This window comes from Nicotiana sylvestris, chromosome 12 (assembly GCF_000393655.2).
Source record: "Nicotiana sylvestris chromosome 12, ASM39365v2, whole genome shotgun sequence".
NCBI classification, from domain to species: Eukaryota; Viridiplantae; Streptophyta; class Magnoliopsida; order Solanales; family Solanaceae; genus Nicotiana; species Nicotiana sylvestris.
Window position 1 is genome coordinate 19876597 of NC_091068.1, and position 18547 is coordinate 19895143.

At 42.5% G+C, this 18547-nt stretch overlaps 1 protein-coding gene across 1 annotated transcript; it reads right to left on the bottom strand.

The window, feature by feature from the left end:
- Nucleotides 1–17194: 17194 nt before the first annotated feature.
- Nucleotides 17195–17515, bottom strand: LOC138882763 (uncharacterized). Its single transcript, XM_070163394.1, has one exon. The coding sequence runs from the start codon at nucleotides 17513–17515 to the stop codon at nucleotides 17195–17197; it is 321 nt and encodes a 106-aa protein (XP_070019495.1).
- Between the last annotated feature and the right edge of the window lie 1032 nt (nucleotides 17516–18547).

Genomic DNA, 18547 nt, shown 5'->3' on the forward strand with positions numbered 1-18547 from the left:
CAATAATAGTAATAGTTTACTCCTCACATCTTCCTTGTTTAATAATAGCCTCCCCGATGCTCATCAACATCAGATTTTGTAAATTGTTTCTCAAAAGGGTCACTACATATAGTACCAATTATTCCTCTTAAATTCTGAATTGGTGGCCATATTTTGTTTTACTCACTAATAGTGGTGTATTTTGACCAAGAAAGAAGTAAAGCAGTAGCAATGTCTTCTCACTAATAGCAATGCTTGGATATAATCCAGAACTGCTTCATAATCCATACAACCTTACAATGTATCTCAAAACAGTATTAGAAGTTAACAATTCATGAACACCGTAGTTTGCTTTAGGAGCGTTCCTTAAATTGATTTTCTTTAATTACTAATTTCGGGTGTGCATCTCATGTGACCCAATTGCAATTCTCAACAATGTTAAATAAAATGTGTCATGGACCGCAAGTGCATTTCATGTAGCGTGGCAAGATATGTTTTAGATAACGTTGAAACTTCCTAAAATTAAATAAAAGCGGTTTAAAAGTTAAAATCTGCACATAGGTTCATAATTGTTTCAAATCAGATAATTAAGGCGAACATAACAGTTGAGCGACCGTGCTAGAACCACAGAACTCGGGAATGCCTAACACCTTCTCCCAGGTTAACAAAATTCCTTACTCGGATTTCTGGTTTGCGGACTGTTAAACAGAGTCAAGCTTTTCCTCGATTCGGGATTCAACCGGTGACTTGGGACACCATAAATCTCCCAAGTGGCGACTCTGAATCTTTTAATAAATAATCCTGTTTTGATTGTCCTTTAATTGGAAAAACTCCTGTTATACCCTTCCGGGGTGTAGGAAAAAGGAGGTCTGACAGCTCTGGCGACTCTGCTGGGGATCGAACCCAGAATCTCTGGTTCAAGGTTCAAGAATTCGATCTTAGAATAATTGTTATAGTTGGCTTTATCCATTATCTGATTTTGTTACATGATTTGGGCCTAATGTGCTAATTGATTGCTTTTACCGCTTTGATATTCCGTGAACTGTATCTAACTGTTGCGAAATCCCTCTTCTCTCTGAGTCTTCTAAATCATGAAGAAGGGTGCACTTCGTGTGAATTCTTTTCTATTAGAGTCATATTCCAAATTTAGAACGAGGTTCGGAAAAGTTGCAAAGCCGGTGAAGCTTCTACGTCTGTTGTTTTTTTATTATTCTCGCCCGTATCCAATCTGCCCGAACTACGCATACCTGATTCTCGTCTTTCGTGGCGTGATACGTAGGCAACCCACATTGGGTCTGGTCTTCCTAGTAAATCTTAGGTTCTTGGCTTTGCGGGGTCATAGCCAAATTTTGTACTTCTAGCCACCTTTTGGCCAAATAAGCCAGTTTGCAAAAGCAGTCTCAATCATGTCTTCCATGTGTCCAGTAGGGAGTGTTATTGTCTCACATAGTGTTGATTTAAAGTTTTCTCATACCGATATGAATTTATTTACCGAAGTTTGAGCATGACAGATACCCCGTAACCATCCGGTCAGGATCGCTCAGTCAGGAGTTGCTTAATGAGATTTGTTTTATTTTTATGTTTTGAGTCTGTTCTTCATTTTATGTCATCTTTTACTTTCTAGTTTTGTACAGTAATGTCAAGCCTTTTGTTATTGTATTTTCTGCTTTATATTTGAAAAATATGTTGTAACTCAAAAATCCAAAACAAAAAAGAGAGATGTTGCATTTTATATTTCGTTATAAATTTTCTTTAGAATACTAATTCTAGAAATGAAAAAATTTTGAGGTTGTTTTTCCTTTAGGCAATTAATATATAGGACTTAAAATGAATTATTTTTATGTTTCCTTTAGTATATTAGGACCAAAATTCAAAAAAAAAAGAGAATTTTCTTTTAGTACTTCTTTAAAAGCTTTCTTTAAGGTGTTAATTCCAAAATCCAAAAAGATTTTCTTTTGAGGTGTTTCTTTGGGAAATTAGTGGAAAATGAGGGGAAAAACTCTTTTATTTTCATTAGAACTTTAGGATATTGTACATAGAAAAAATACTTTATCTTTTGTTTATCATTAGAATTTCTTTTTTAGGTAATCAAAATTGAAATCCAAAAGCATTTTGTTTTATCTTTTTGCTCATTTCGAAATATCGCGTCAGGATATCAAATGAAAAGTTCAAAATATATTTCTGTAGTTTATTATTTAGATTCCCTCCTAAAAAAAACAAATCAATTTTTTTTTTCTCTTCTAGGGTTTTCTTTAATAATTTCCCACGGAGTATTTGTCTTGGAAAAAATATATATGAACGTTAAGCTTGAGTTTAGAATAGGTTATAGAACATTAAGTCTAGAAAATTCAAAAAACAAAAAAGAGATTTGTTTCTTTTATTTCTATTTTCTTGTCAGAATAGTCATTAAGGTAAAAAGAAAAAGAATGTTAGTTTGTTTACATTATTCCCGATATTCCAGAACTATGCAAAGGTATGATTCATGCGGCATCATGATACGTAGGCAACCTACATAGGGTTCGATCAAATCATTTTTTTTTTATTATTAAAAGAATAAAAAGGAAAAAAAATGAAAAAAGAGGTGAAATTGTGGGATGTGAGATATGAGAGAAAGAAAGAGTGATGATTAAAAAAAAGAAGAAATGAAGGAAAATGGGCAAGCCAGCAAGTGCTAGAAAAGCAAAGAAAAGAGAGGTTGAAATGAACAAATTAGGATGATGCCAACTGACCTTTGTACCCTAGAAGTCATTTTAGAACCGATAACTGTGGCTAGGTGCATTGCATATAAAGTGAGATTATCTTATGTTAAATGCCCTAACGCTAACGTGATGACTTCATTTTTGTTATATTCATAGTAGAAGGGTGGTTGGTTTGTGGTTTTAAAGGGGTAACTCTTCCCTACAACATAAAGTCAAAAGGCAATGGCAGACAATAACAAAACTGAGTTGGTTGATACCGGTGCCCGAAAGCAGTTGGTTGCACAGGACAATAGGTTGGTTGAAGAGGTAAAGATGTTAAGACAACACGTGGCGGACATGTATCAGGCTTGGATGACTGGGAAGGCACCACCCCCGCCACCACCTAGCTTCTTAGATGTTGCCCTTACCCAAAATCCGAATGTAATGCCAGATGATCCTCCATACTCTCTAGATCTACCCACTTATCACAACTTTCCCAACCACCCTAGTAGGTCCATCACTCGTCCTCCAACTATCTTTTCCCAAAAGTGTCATCCTGTCACATCCACTATCCCCGACAATGAACACCCATTCAAAGCTCATGATGCCCAATATTACCCCTCAGAGGATTCCCATAAGGCTCCCAACGCATACAAGCTGGCCCGCGGGATGCGCCTCATGGTGAAAATGAAAAGTTCATAGGAAGAGAAGGGCGGGATGGGGTACCCAGGAGGCTAAAAGGCATAAAACAATCCTTAAAGAGCAGGCAAGGAATGGGAGACCAGGGTAGCATGGCCTACAAAGAACTGTCTGTGTCCCCTGACGTTCGCCTGCCCGCGAGGTTCAAAGTGCCAAAATTTAACTTGTATGATGGGTGTGGAGATCCGGTAGCCCAACTGAGGGTTTATTTCAGTGAAATGAGAAGTGTTGGAGAGAAATATGACTCGTTGATGGCATATTTCAGTAAGAGCTTGACTGGGGCAACTTTGGAATGGCATAATCGTCAAAATGTTGGTAAATGCCTACTTTGGGCGACATGGCTCAAGATTTTTTTCGACACTTTCAGTACAATATAGACATTGTCCTAGACCACTCCTTCCTATCTCAGATGAAAAAGAAATTCAAGGAAAGATTTAGGGACTTTTGTCTTAGATGAAACGAACAAGTTGCTCGGGATGGTCCTCCCACTGATAGAAAAGATATCACTGAGCCCCGCCGACGTCAGGGTCCAGTGGTTGTTCTTGCCAAACGTCCTCAGCCTCAATTCCAACCCCAAACCTATCCCCGAACCCCACATAATCCACCTCAGCATTATCCTCCGAACAATGACCGGTCATATGTTCAGCCACTAGGTCACTCCCTCTGCCAACGACATAGTTCGGTGGTCATTCTTGCTAAATGCTTTCAACCTCAATACCGACCCCGTGAACATTCCCAAACTCCACATATGCCACCCCAATATTATTCATCAAACAACATCCGACCATCTGTCCAACTACCGGGTCACTCCCTAGGGCGAGCACCAGCATCCCGAAATTCATGTGTGCCTTCACAGCATTTTCAAGCATCCATGAATCCTAAGAAACTGAGGCATGGAGGGAAACAAAGGTAAAAAGACAGTTTCACGCCCATCGGAGATTCCTACACAAGTTTGTTTGAAAGGTTAAAGCATTCTGGCCTGATTGAGCCGCTCCTCGGCTATACTCCAGACCCATATGCGAAAGGCTTTGATCCTACTGTTCGATGCAAGTACCACTCTAATGTCCAAGGGCATAACATTGAAGATTGTCGATCTTTGAAAAGGGAAATAGAAAGAATGATTCAGGAAGGGGTAGTTGTGAGCAATGACAGTGACAGGAAGCATGCGAATCCTCGTGGGAACTTGTTGACTAAAGTTGATAATGTTGAATTCGGTGATGGTCTTAGCAATATTGATGCGGAACTCAGTGGCTAAGATGTTGTGCTTGGTAATCGGAAAGACGCTCCATCTCTTGGCTAGCTGGAGGAGTCTTGGTGGTTTATTTTGTTGTCATTTCTGTTGTCGGGGTTATTTTCAGGGTTGTAATTCGGATATTATCTTGTGACTCAAACCCTTCTATCCTTTTATTTTGCCTTGTTTGTTTAGTCGTAGTAGCTCGTTTAGTATTGTCTAGGTTTGTTCCAGGTTTGTGATCCCAGTTTAGTTTGCTTGTCTTGTTGTTTGAACCGTTTTAGTGCCTGTCTAATGTAATTTCATGTTTTCTGTTATTTCTAGCCATTTTCTTTTGTTTAGTTCTCTTTTCTTTCTACAATTCTTTTCCTGTTGGCTCTAGTGACATGACATGCATGCGTAATTCTCAATCTGAGCTCAAAAGTTAGTTTTGTCATGAAGCATTGAAATAATTTGAAGATGACAGGGGCACTTGATGGGAATAAGAACAGATTTGGACACTTTGAGATCATTTGAAGCCCGAACCATGTGAAACTGGGGCAGATAGAACAAAAAGAAATATTATTGAAACGCATCCTGCCGCATCAGGTTGAAGCTAAAGGCAAGTTTGCCCCAAATTGGCAGGGGCCGTTCATGGTAATAAGAGTGTTGTCCAATGGTGCTTTGTATTTAACAGATGTAGAGGGCAAATGTGTGGATATGATTATCAATTCTAATGTAGTCAAAAGATATTGTGTATGATTTCTTTGGTTTGTTTAATTGTGTTTGTTTGTACTTGGCATGTTTTGAAGATTGGAATGACGAAGGCATTTTGTTCTGCTATCTAAACACTTTATCCTTTGTTACCCTTTTGAGCCTTATTTATTTCTTTTTTATATCCCTCTTTTGAAATCAGTGGTAAAGTTCAGAAATGCAAGTGCAAAATGTAAGTAAAGGACAAAGAAAAAAAAGAGAAAGAAAAGAATGAAAAGAGAAAGAAAAGAGTGAAGAGAGAGAAAAAAAAGAAAAAGAGAGGAAAAAACAACAAAAAGAAAAAAACAAAAAGATGAAAAGAAGAGAAAGAAAAAGAAAAGAAAAATCACAACAAACAAAGTAATTCCTATGACATGAACTACGTCCGACCTGATTCCTTTTAAGGATACGTAGGCAGGCTCACGGTTCGGTCCCATCAAAATAAAAATCCAAAAGTCCCCAAGCAAAGAAACTGGGGCAGAAGTTGTGGTTGTTGTAAGAAATCTGATTCTGAAAGTTGCAATTTTGAACCCATTCGAATTGTTTTGAGCCTTTGATATCCTTTCTTTCTAACCCTATCCAAAAATCCACATTACGGTCCAAAGAAAGACCTTCCGATCAGTCTTCCAGAGATGCCAAGTCAGGCAAATAGAGGTGATTCATATCAAGGGCAACACTCTAGTCCAAGTAAAAAATATTGAAAATGAGAGCGTCTTATTGGTGAAAACTCTCACGGTCACCACAAGGTGACGGAAGTTGAGAGAAATCAAAATGAGAGAGTCTTATTGGTGAAAACCCTCACGGGCACCGTAGGGAGAAGGTGAGTTGAGAGATAAACAAATGAGAGAAGCTTGTTGGTGAAAACCCTTCAGGGCACCGCAGGCCGAACAAGGTCAAGGTTTTGGTGAAGAAATCAGGTTACGGAAATTTCGGGGCAACAAAGTATGGTAATTGAAAGTTGATCGGGTGGACAGATTGGGCCGATTAATCTGAAATGCATGTCATGATCATTGGTGCCAGCCGCTCCACTCAGATAAGTCTCTTTTCTTTTCCTCTTCAGATAGTCTTCCAGTTTTGGATTTTCTTATCCTTAATTCTGAAAATCATTGCATTTCATTTCTTTTGGGTTTATTTCTCTAAGATGTTCCCAATGTCAGTTCTGTTTAAGCAAATAAGAAGGAATTTCAAAGCTCACTACCAGCTTCAAAAATTGTAAAGCACAGTGCGGCCAGAGTATACCGAAAATAGCATGATGTAAAGTGGGATAAAGTTCCAGCAAAAGTTCCATCAGCAGAATGATGTAGTAATTTCATGGGAGATGCAAAGGTTCAGTTAAAGGGGGCAGAGGTGTGAAACAACGGTTTGGGTATAGAACACTCGGGTCATCCAAAGTCATTGGGGTTTGAAAGTCAGTCGGAAAGTCAAGAGGTTCTTAGCCAGTGCAGAGGAAGCCAATCAAAACAAAGCATGGCAGCGGAGAGGTCTTCAGCAAACAATGCCGTCAACTATCCATCACATTGTAAACTGACAAGATTTTTCTTTGATTGAAACAGGGGCAGAAAATTTCGGTTGCTCCGGGGAAATCCGCCGCAGGGGAAAGGCAAGTACCAGACAGGTTTGATGTTTGTTTTTCAGGACCCGCCTGGATAATGGGATTTAAATTGAAATTCTCAGGACCCTCCTGGAAAATGGGACCTAGTTAAAATTCAAAACAATCACGAGTAGCAAAGTCTAGCATAAATGTACCCCAAGGAATATGATCGCAGCAAACTCAACCTCACACAATGGTAGGAAGAGCAGGCGCTAAGACTTTTACCCGAATAGTGGTATCGGGGTCAATTTTCACAGGGAGCTTGGAATGGAGTTGCGTATTTATTCAGACTAGGAATGCGTGTTTGCTCCTAATTGTACTTCTAACATTTTTTGGGGTTTTTGTTTAATAACTACTATTATCAACTACAAGTTTAAGCTAATTTATGCTGAAGGGATATGTTCTAAGTTGTGATTAATATAGAGAAAGGCACTAGGGTCGTGGCATCACCTAGGTGGTTAACTATCGGGTAGAAACTACTAATAATAGATTGACATATTTGGGATTAATGTTATAACCGTTGCACAATTGTACTTACTCTCACACCTCTCGGTAGGGAGAGCGAATTTGCCCAATTGACTCTCTTGAGACAAATTGGGTAGGCCAATTAGACCAAGCAACTTGGGTTCAAGTAGGGTGATTACTCTCTCGAGGTTTAACCCGTTAATTGGGACTACCATTTCTCATGGGTCCACCCCAATTCCTTGTTGGGTCAATTTTGGGGTCATAGACTCTCTTTCTCAAGAAGAGTCAAGACCCACTAAGCTAGAATCAATGTTTGCAACCATCAATCCTTAATTAAACCATAAAATTAACCCAAATAACAAACACCCAATATCAATCTATCATTAAGAAGCAACACCCATTAATTACCCACACTAGGGTTGAGCCACAACCCTAGCTAATGGGTTTAGCTAGACATAATTAAAGAAGAAACTGAAGAAATAGAAGATGAAACAACCATATTAATTAATTACTAATGTTAAACTACAATAATCTATGATGAAACCAAGCTATAAATGCCCAAAATAGGCCAAAACATAAGTCTCACGAGTGTAGTAGCTATCAGATGTACCAAAACTTCACCTAAAAATGGTAAAATGTTCTATTTATAGTAGGCTGGACAAAACTGCCCCTGCGGGGTTAGTGCGGACCGCACAAAGTTGGCACGCAGCCGCACTGGGTTTCTTGACCTCTGAATCTTGCTCTCTGAAGATGGTGATGCGGACTGCACAAAGTTGGAATGCGGCCGCATGAAGACTGGCGCGGACCGCACAAAGTTGTTGTGCGACCGCATGAATAGTTTTTGGCAGCTTCTCTGAACTTCTTGGACGTGGACCGCGTGACCATAGAGTGCGGCCTTATGGAGAGGGACGCAGGACGCATGAAGTGGGACGCGGCCGCGTGATTTGCTTCTTATGACACTCTCTGAACTTCTTGGACGCGACCGCATAGCAAGATTGTGCGGCCGCATAAGTGAGACGCGGGCCGCATGAAGAGGGACGCAGGCCGCATGATGTTTGACTTGTAGTTTCACAGTCTCCGAACTCCTATGGTGCGGTCGCATGACAAGATGGTGCGGTCCGCACCAAGTTCTGAATGTCCTTACTTTAATGATCTTTGACACTTGAGTAGGTTTCACTCTGATTTGAGCCGATCTTTGACGATTTGTCACTTTATAGCTCAAACTTGCAATCAAGCACAATCTGTAAGCATTTTGGGACTATTTTATAGCAAATTACACTCAAGGCGCAAGCAAGTATGGGTATAAAACATGTTAAAATCCTACTTATCAACTCCCCAAAACTTAAACCATTGCTTGTCCTTAAGCACACAAAATAAGACTCACCCCTCAAAGGCAACATCCAAGCAATTTCAGTTTATCCTAAAGTAACCTCAACAAGCATCAATTGGGACTAACAATTGCCCTCAATGCGAATGCATCATTAACACATTTAAACTTTGAAAACTTGTGGATCAAGTGTGACACAAGAGCATCAAGAGTTGACACATTTCATCAAGGAACCTTTCTCAATTTCTTTGGTCATTGTGGAACCCAAACTCACACATCCTCGACTTTCCCTAAGTGAACCTCACCTTTTTAGAGTATTTGCACACAAATCGAGGTGAATGGACTTCTCTCTCATCTCTCACAAAGAAGAGGCCACGAGTCCGGCTCTAAGTACCATATGCTTGCCCCTTATGTAAGTATCCACTAATGTAGGTTCCCTTCAACTCAAAATCATGTAGGTCTTTTGTGGAGTCATTGTGAAGGCTTTTGGGTGAGGGTAGGACATATTTTGTTCAAGTGGGTTCAATCTTCCCTTAAGCACTTCTTTTGATTTATTTTGGCACACTTTCTTGACTCATTTGAGTATTCACTTCTTTTTCAAGGGGTTAGAGAGACACATTGTCACCCTTTCTTATGCAATTCAACACATTTCTCCTTTTTCTACTTTTTCCACACCCTTTTTCACTTTTGTTTTCTTTGAATCCCCTTTCTGACCTTATTCAATTCGGTCTTTCTTTTTGTCTTATCTTTTCTTTCTTTTTCATTACCTTTCTTTTCTTTTGCTTTTATACCTTTTACCACATTGTTTCCTTTTTTGTCTCCCCCCTCCCCAAAACTTAAACATTTTCCATCTACTCAAGGAAAGATTTGGGTGCCAAGAGAGGGTATCATTAAGAACGGGTATAGGCTTGTAGCTTTGGTTCTTGAAAGAAGAAGGTTCAAGGCTCAAAAGGGTTAACTAGGGATCATTTCATTGGTAGGTCATGGAATTGTTCAATCTTAGCATTTTGGATCAAGGAGAGCCTACAATCACTTCTCAAGCCAAATTTCACCTAGGATTTCGCCTCAACAAACATTCGGGGCAAGTTCTAGACCATCGGCTCGGGACTTGGACTCGCAAATCAAATTCTCACCACACACACTCAAGGATTGCTAAATATATCGAGTCGAGGGCCCACAACGACCTTAGTTACGATTCAAGCACACAATGGTCCAATACGACCACATGATGACTGTTTGGTCAACACAAGAGTCTCAAGGCCACGACTTTCACCATCCTGAGCACCACATTATGTCTTTGACCATGGGATCAAAGGCAAATGTGTTAGGCCCAAGTGAAGCTTTGCCTGAGGTACCCTTGACTGCAAAACTTGAAAATCAAAAAAAAAAGAAAAATCAAAAACGGACTCAAACCCTTAAGAAGGTTGTCACGCCATCTATCATTGGGAAGAGCCACCCGGTTCGCACAACACTCTACCCTTGGAAAGAACCGTGACATTAAGAAAACCAAGGGCTTATTGCAAATGCCAAAATAAAACAAAAAGGCTACGAGCCTACTATGAAGCTATAAACGAAATATTTTAATGAAAATAGAAAAAATGAATAAATATGTACAATGAGGGAGTAGAATATATAGCGAGGGGGGAATGGATATGTACATAAAGTAGAAAAGTAACTAGAATGAAAAGTTATATACAAGCCAACTATCAACTAGCAACATAAGCTAAGAGTCAAATAAATATGTACAGTCATCCCAAATGTATCGACCATCAAAATAGTAGGGCGCACCCCCACGAATAAAAGTTGGTATTGTACCCAATGCCAACTACCAAAATAAGCATATAAACAGAGAAAGGATATACAGTGGCTCCTCAACCCTGATCCGTCGTCATGGGCTGATCAGTGGTCCCCTGGTCCTCTGTACTGGCGGGAACCTCAGACTGGTTCCCGGCCTGCTGTTGCTCTGCTGCTGGGACAGGGGCCGGGTCATGGACCGGCTGAACATCTGGTGGAGCACTAGAAGTATTCTCCTGAACCTGTGCTACCTCTATCACAACACCCTCAGTGCTATGAAGCTTCCTCTTCTTCCTTGGGTGCCTAGGCTCCTCCTCTTGCTGTGGCTCCTGTACGACTACTGCTGGTGGAGGTGCTGACTCATCAAAGAACAAGTCTAAAGGTAGTTGGTCTGCCTTTAGCTTGTCAACCTCAGCTCGGAGCACCTTCACCTCTTCCTTAGATTCCCGGGATTTTCTCATCTTCTTGTGGTCTCTGGCCAGCTCCTTTAGAGCTTTGCCCTGTGCATCAATTGCCTTTGTCAAGGCAACATGAGTAGCCAAAATCTTCTCCTGGTTGGCAAGGAGTGTCTTCAATGTATCCTCAATGGACTGAAGAATCTCAACGGTGGCTGGAACAGACTGGGCCGCAACTGTGGTAGCCAAAGTGGACAACTTGGATGTCGAGACTGACATCCAGTTGTTCAAACTGGCTAATGTCTTTGCTAACTGCTGGGCCGTAAAGGGGTTGGATTTGTAGGTGGGAACCACTGGGCCAGTTGAAGAACTGGGACTCGCAGACGAGGATGGGATGTCCGGAACAATAGTGGCAGCAAAAGTAGGTGGCTCAACAGAAGCCTCTACCGCAACTGGCTCCTCAGACTGGCCAGTTGGGGCAGAGGTGGATGCTTTTACCTTCTTATCCCCCTTCGGGTTGTCTGGCCCTTGAATACTAAACTATGAAAACGGGGACACCGGCCGGACTCCAACATCGAAGTGGTATTTCACCTTTGCATCTTCAAAGTACATTGTGAGGGTGTTCGGGTAGGGGTAGTTTTTGTCAGTATCAATGCCAATGGATGTGATCACACTGTACATCACATTCCCCACATTGATGGGGAAACCTGCCACAATGGACGCAATGAGAACCGCTCGGGCGATTGGAATGGTCTGGTCATAGGACGAAGGGTCCAACCTGTTGCATACAAAAGTTAACCATCCTCTCGCCTCAAAATTGAGGTCCTTTCGCAGTATTTTCTTCCCCACCTGAATCCACTCCGGAACAGTACCCGACTGAGCTAAGAACTATGCCACCCAAGGACGAGCTTCCTCTTTCAACTCTAACTTCTCTCTATACAGAGAGTCATCCTCATCATTGAAACCCAAATACTCGTTCAACGCCTCTCCCGAGAACACTATCTTCTTATCCCGCACTTTGGTTACAATTGACCCTTCTTTGGTGTTGGCCACATTGCTGTAGAATTCCTTCACCATATGTTCATTTGCATCGACCAGATCATCTTTGAAGAAATCCCACCCCACTCTAGTAATAAATTGTTCATGGACTCGGGGAAGGTAGGGTAACAAATCCCGGGTGACTACTCTTCTTTCTGGAATCACCTTTTTCTTGGGCCACACTTCCCGAAATTTATGAAAGGTCACTTCGCTGACAAATCTGTCCTGCCATACAACTGGGTTTCTAGTTCTTCCAATTCCCCAAACTCTAAGTACCCCACTATCCTGGACCTCCTCATCACTCTTGTTTTTATCTTCTGCACCCTCCCCGGATTCTGAAGTTGTGGGGGAGGTGGAGTATTTGGCACTGCCTGCTTCTGAGCCCTTAGACGACTCAGGTTGTATAACAGTTGGAGCTTTAGCTGGGCCTACGGGGGATTTCCCTGATTAGTTGAGACATCCTGGGAGGGGAGGTACTCACTCCCCGACTGTTCCTCAGCACTCATCACCTGCTTTCTTGTTTTTAGCTTTGGTTGGGGAGTGAATTTCTTCAATTTTGATTTACCCCACTAGGAGGGGTCACCTCCTCGTCCGGGTTGTTTAGCTCCACACCCTTGTTGTTTAACCATTTTCTGCACACAAATAATTCTAACATTGTTAGTTCAGGCAATTGCAGAGTTTAAGTACAGAACAGAAACACAGACAGAGAATAGATGATAGTAGTGCGGACCGCACAAACAAGGCATGCGGACGGCACTGACCAAGTTGGGAAATGAACACCTCCATGATTAGGAACCATGTGGACCGCATGAACAAGGGGTGCAGCCGAGTGGGGGCCAATGCAGTCCGCACAAACTGGTCATGCGGCCGCATTGGCCATACTATTAAAAATTGGTGTCCTTTGAACCTTACCTACGCGGACCGCGCAAACATGAGATGCGGCCGCGTGGGCATGGAGCGGACCGCACAAACCAGGCATGCGGCCACGCTGGGAAGTGTCAACCTTTAGGCTCAGGGCTTACGCGGACCGCGTAACAGAATGATGCGGCCTCGTAAAAGGCATGCAGACCGCATAATCAGGGAGGGCGGCCGCGCTGGGCTTTCATTACAGGGGCAATTAGGGTTTTACAAAAAAAACTCAAGTCTTTCACGTTTTAGCATCCTACTTTGTCCCTACTCATTTATAACATGCCTGTCATTTCAAAGAACAACAAGAACAATATAAAACTATCCTAATCATGAAACGACACAGAACAAAAAGAAAAACGAAGAAGTTATGACTAGGGAAACATGTATAAAGTTTAAATTAATACTAAGTAAAGACTAATGTGAGAGATATGTTACCAGGAAAGCGAAGAAATGCTCTTGATATTAACACTAGGAAGGGTCTCTGATGTGAACAATAACTTTTAGGGCTCAAGGGTCAATATTTGCGAAAAGTTCTAATGAAGACCCTAATGGCCTATTTATAGGAAACACCGCGGGGCCCAGCACTTACCGTCTAGTGCGGCCCCGTGAACACGACCGCAGGCCGTGCTGGGACTTTACCATTTACCTGGTGCTGAAACGAAGGCACGCGGACCACATGAGACGGGCTGCGGCCGCATGAGAACCACGCTGGCCGCTCAAAGTGGGATGCGGCCACGTGAACGCAGTTCAGAGACTGATCATTCTTGGCCTTTACCGATGCGGACCGCACAAGCAAGGGTGAGGCCGCACTAGCCATCATCAGAAACTTGGAAATATTTTCTTTGGCCTATGCGGACCGCACAAAGTGGGATTGCGGCCGCACGGTCACTGTTCAGAGACTGTGCACTTTTTGCATAGTTGTTTTGCACTGGTTCAATCACAATTCCTACAACATCTCACAAACCATTAGCTCAAAAATCCTAATCTACAACAGAAATCAAAAAGAAAGAAAAAGACATGGGTTGCCTCCCAAGAAGCGCCTGATTTAACGTCGCGGCACGACGCATGTTACCATCAAAGTCACTTCAAATGAATGAGTGCCACCAAGTGGCTGTCATCAAACTTTCCCAAGTAATGCTTGACACGATGCCCATTGACCCGGAAAACTTCACCATTTTTGTTCTTGAGATCAATAACACCAAATGGGGTTACACCAACAACTTCAAATGGACCACTCCACTTAGACTTAAGCTTTCCCGGGAATAACCTCAACCGGGAGTTGAACAGAAGAACCATGTCACCAACTTTGAATTCCTTCCCTCGGGCATACTTATCGTGAAGATGCTTCATCTTGTCATTGTACAAGGACGAGCTGGAGTAGGCATGAAATCTAAACTCATCTAGCTCATTGAGTTGCTCAACCCGGAGATTCGCAGCGACATCCCATTCTAAGTTCAATTTTCTCAAGGCCCACATAGCATTATGCTCCAATTCCACCGGAAGATGACAAGCTTTCCCAAACACCAACCGGTACAGAGACATACCAATCGTGGTCTTGTAAGCTGTCCGATAGGCCCAAAGAGCATTATCTAATTTCTTCGACCAATCGGTCCTATTGGCATTGACAGTTTTGGACAAAATACTCTTGATCTCTCGATTGGAAACCTCAATTTGGCCACTCACTTGAGGATGATAAGGAGTGGTCACCTTGTGATTTACACCATACTTTGCAAGCAATGAATCAAAAGCCCGGTTGCAAAAATGAGAACCACCATCACTAATGATAGCACGTGGAGTGCCAAACCTTGTGAAGATACTCTTTTTCAAGAACGCCACCACACTTCGAGCTTCGCTGTTGGGCAAAGCGACAGTTACCAAAATATAGGTATTCCCACAAGAACTCACGAACGGCCCCATAAAGTCGATACCCCACACATAAAAAATGTCCACCTCTAGAATTGTGTTGAGAGGCATCTCATCCTTTTTTGAAATCCCACCGGCTCGTTGGCATTCATCGCATCTCTTTACAAAATCACCGGCATCTTTAAACAAGGAGAGCCAATAGAAACCGCAACTAAGCATCTTAGAAGCCGTCCTCACCCCGCTATGATGGCCACCATAGGGAGAGGAATGACAAGCCTCCAAAATACTCAATTGTTCTTTTTCCGGGACACATCGGCGAATCACACCATCGGTGCAAATCTCGAACAAATATGGCTCATCCCAATAATAATCCAAACTATCCCGCTTGAGCTTCTTCCTTTGGTTAGAAGGGAGCTCATACGGGATTATACCGGTCACAAGATAATTTTCCACATCGACAAACCACGGCATATCATGCATAGAGACCGCAAGAAGTTGTTCATCCGGGAACGCATCATTGATCTCAAGGCCGTCAGAAGGCCTCCCCTCTTCCTCCAAGTGGGACAAGTGGTCCGTCACTTGATTTTCACTTCCTTTCCGGTCCACAATTTCTAGATCAAACTCTTGAGGAAGTAGCACCCATCTCATCAACCTTGCTTTTGAATCTTTCTTGGTTATCAAATACCTAAGGGCGGCATGATCGGTATGGATAATCACTTTGGCCCCCATAAGGTATGGTCGTAACTTTTCCATGGCAAACACAATAGCTAGCAACTCCTTCTCGGTGACTGTATAGTTTCTTTGAGCTTCATTCATCATCTTGCTTGAGTAGTACACCGGACGGAACATCTTGTTGATCCTTTGGCCCAAGACCGCCCCTACCGCAACATCACTAGCGTCGCACATGAGCTCAAATGGAAAGCTCCAATTGGGTACGGTAATGATAGGGGTAGTTGTCAACTTGTGTTTTAGAAGCTCGAACGCCTCCACGCATTTCTCATCAAAGACAAACTTGGCCTCCTTCTCTAACAACTTGCACAACGGGTTAACTACCTTAGAGAAATCTTTGATGAACCTTCGGTAGAAACCCGCGTGCCCCAAAAAGGTCCTCACCCCTTTGACAGAAGTAGGGGGAGGTAACCTTGAAATGACTTCAATCTTGGCTTTGTCAACTTCAATACCTCTCTTCGAAATCTTATGACCCAATACAATACGCTCTTCTACCATAAAATGACATTTTTCCCAATTAAGAACTAGGTTTGTATCTTCACATCGGGCCAACACACGGTCCAAATTTGTCAAGCGTTCTTCAAAGGAGTCCCCCACCACACTAAAATCATCCATAAAGACCTCTAATATATCGTCCACCATGTCGGTGAAAATTGCCATTATACATCGTTGAAAGGTTGTTGGGGCATTACACAATCCAAACGGCATCCTCAAAAATGCGAATGTGCCGTAGGGACAAGTAAAGGTCGTCTTTTCCTGATCTTCCGGGGCGATGAGAATCTGATTGTACCCCGAATACCTATCTAAAAAGCAATAGAATGACCGACCCGCAAGATGATCAAGCATTTGGTCGAGGAACGGCAACGGGAAATGATCCTTTCGAGTCACCTTGTTAAGCTTTCTATAGTCCATACAAACTCTCCATTCCGTCACCGTCCGAGTAGGAATCAACTCATTGTTAGCATTGGTTACCACAGTCATCTCGCCCTTCTTCGGTACGCATTGCACCAGAGAAGTCCATGAGCTGTCAGAAATAGGATACACCAAACCGGAATCAAGCCACTTGATAACTTCCTTCTTGACCACTTCTTGCATAGCTTTGTTGAGTCTCTTTTGGTGTTCAAGTGAGGGCCTCTCATCCTCTTCCAATATGATCTTATGCATGCAAAAGGCGGGGCTTATACCCCAAATATCTGCCAATGTCCATCTGATCGCCCTCTTGCGCTTTTGTAGAACCGCTAAAGTAGCGTCAACCTGCACGTTAGTCAAGCAAGACGAAATAATAACAGGCAAAGTGAAATTAGGGCCCAAGTATTCATACCTGAGGTGAGGAGGAAGTGGTTTCAACTCCAACACCGGCGGCTCCTCAATAGATGACTTGGTTGGGGGAGTTTTGCGATTCTTAAGATCCAAGGATAACTTCCTAGGCTTATAACAATACGAGCCCATACCATGCAAAGTGTTTACACACTCAACTCTCCCGACATCATCATCAACATCCATGTTCAAGAGCATGGCCTCAAGTGGGTCCTCAACATTCACCATTGCGCTTTTGTCATCCACTATCACCGCCGTGACAATGTCAACAAACGAGCACACCTCGGTGCTATTCGGTTGCCTCATAGATTTGCACACATGGAATACCACCTTTTCATCACCAACACGGAAGGTCAACTCTCCCGCTTCGACATATACCAAAGCCTTTACAGTAGCTAGAAAAGGTCTTCCAAGGATAATTGGCACCTCAAAATCCACCTCACAATCCTAGATAACAAAATCGGCCGGCAATATGAACTTATCAACACGAACAAGGACATCATCAATAATCCCCAAAGGCCGCTTCATTGACCGGTCCGCCATTTGGAGCCTTATAGAAGTTGGACGAGGTTGTCCGATTCCCAAGGTCTTGAAGACCGAATATGGCGTTAAATTGATACTTGCCCCCAAGTCACAAAGGGCTTTTGCAAAGTCGGCACTTCCAATGGTACATGGGATAGTGAATGCACCGGGGTCCTCAAGTTTTGGAGCCATATAATGCACAATTGCTCTCACTTGATGGGTCATCTTTATTGTCTCATACTCCATTAATCTCTTTTTGTAACCAAATCTTTCATGAACTTTGCGTACCCCGGCATTTGCTCGAGTGCCTCCACCAAAGGCACATTAATAGTCAAACTCTTCATCATCTCAATGAATTTCTTAAATTGGTTGTCACATTTTTGATTGGCCAACCGTTGAGGATAGGACGGAGGAGGCCGAGGTAAGGGTGCTTTGGCTTTGGGCACCACCGGCTCGGGCATATCAATCACGTGTTCCCTAGATGGGTTCACGGCCTCTTGTGTCTCCTCTTCAACCTCATGAATATCAATCCGCACATCATCTCTCACACTTGGTTCAACTACATCTTCAACCACCAAAGGCATTTCATTATCTCATAACTCATCTTCATCCACCATAACTTGGTTTACTTTTGAGGCATGCACATAACCGCCTCTTCCACTTAACGTTGTCACCTTCATCACATGATTATTGTGCCCACCCTTGGGGTTTACTACCGTATCACTTGGTAGAGTACCCTTTGGGCGAGTATTTAAAGACTGAGAAATTTGGCCAAGTTGTACTTCCAAGTTACAGATAGAAGTGTTGTGGGAGGCCAATTGAGCTTCGGAGTCTTGATTCTTCTTCATCATTTGCTCAAACATAACTTCAATTCTACCAAATTCATTTCCCGAAGAACTAGACCCTTGAGATTGAAACGACGGCGGGTTGTTTGGTTGTTGAAACATCGGAGGCCTTTGAAAGCCTTGCCCCCAATTTCCTTGACCACTATTGTTATTCCACCCACCTTGCCCATTGTTGTTTTTCCAATTGTTGTTGTTGTTTCCGCTCCAATTCCCTTGATTACCTGAATTGTTGTTCCCCCAATTTCCTCCTTGGTTGTTGGTATTGTTCCAATTACCACCTTGTTGATTGACCCAATTTCCTTGGGGTCTCCATTGTTGGTTCCCTTGATTACCTCTATTCCCTTGATAGTTGTTGACGTATTGGACTTCCTCACTTTGATCACCATAGCATTCATTCGAATAGCCACCACCATTATCATAGTTATCAAAATTT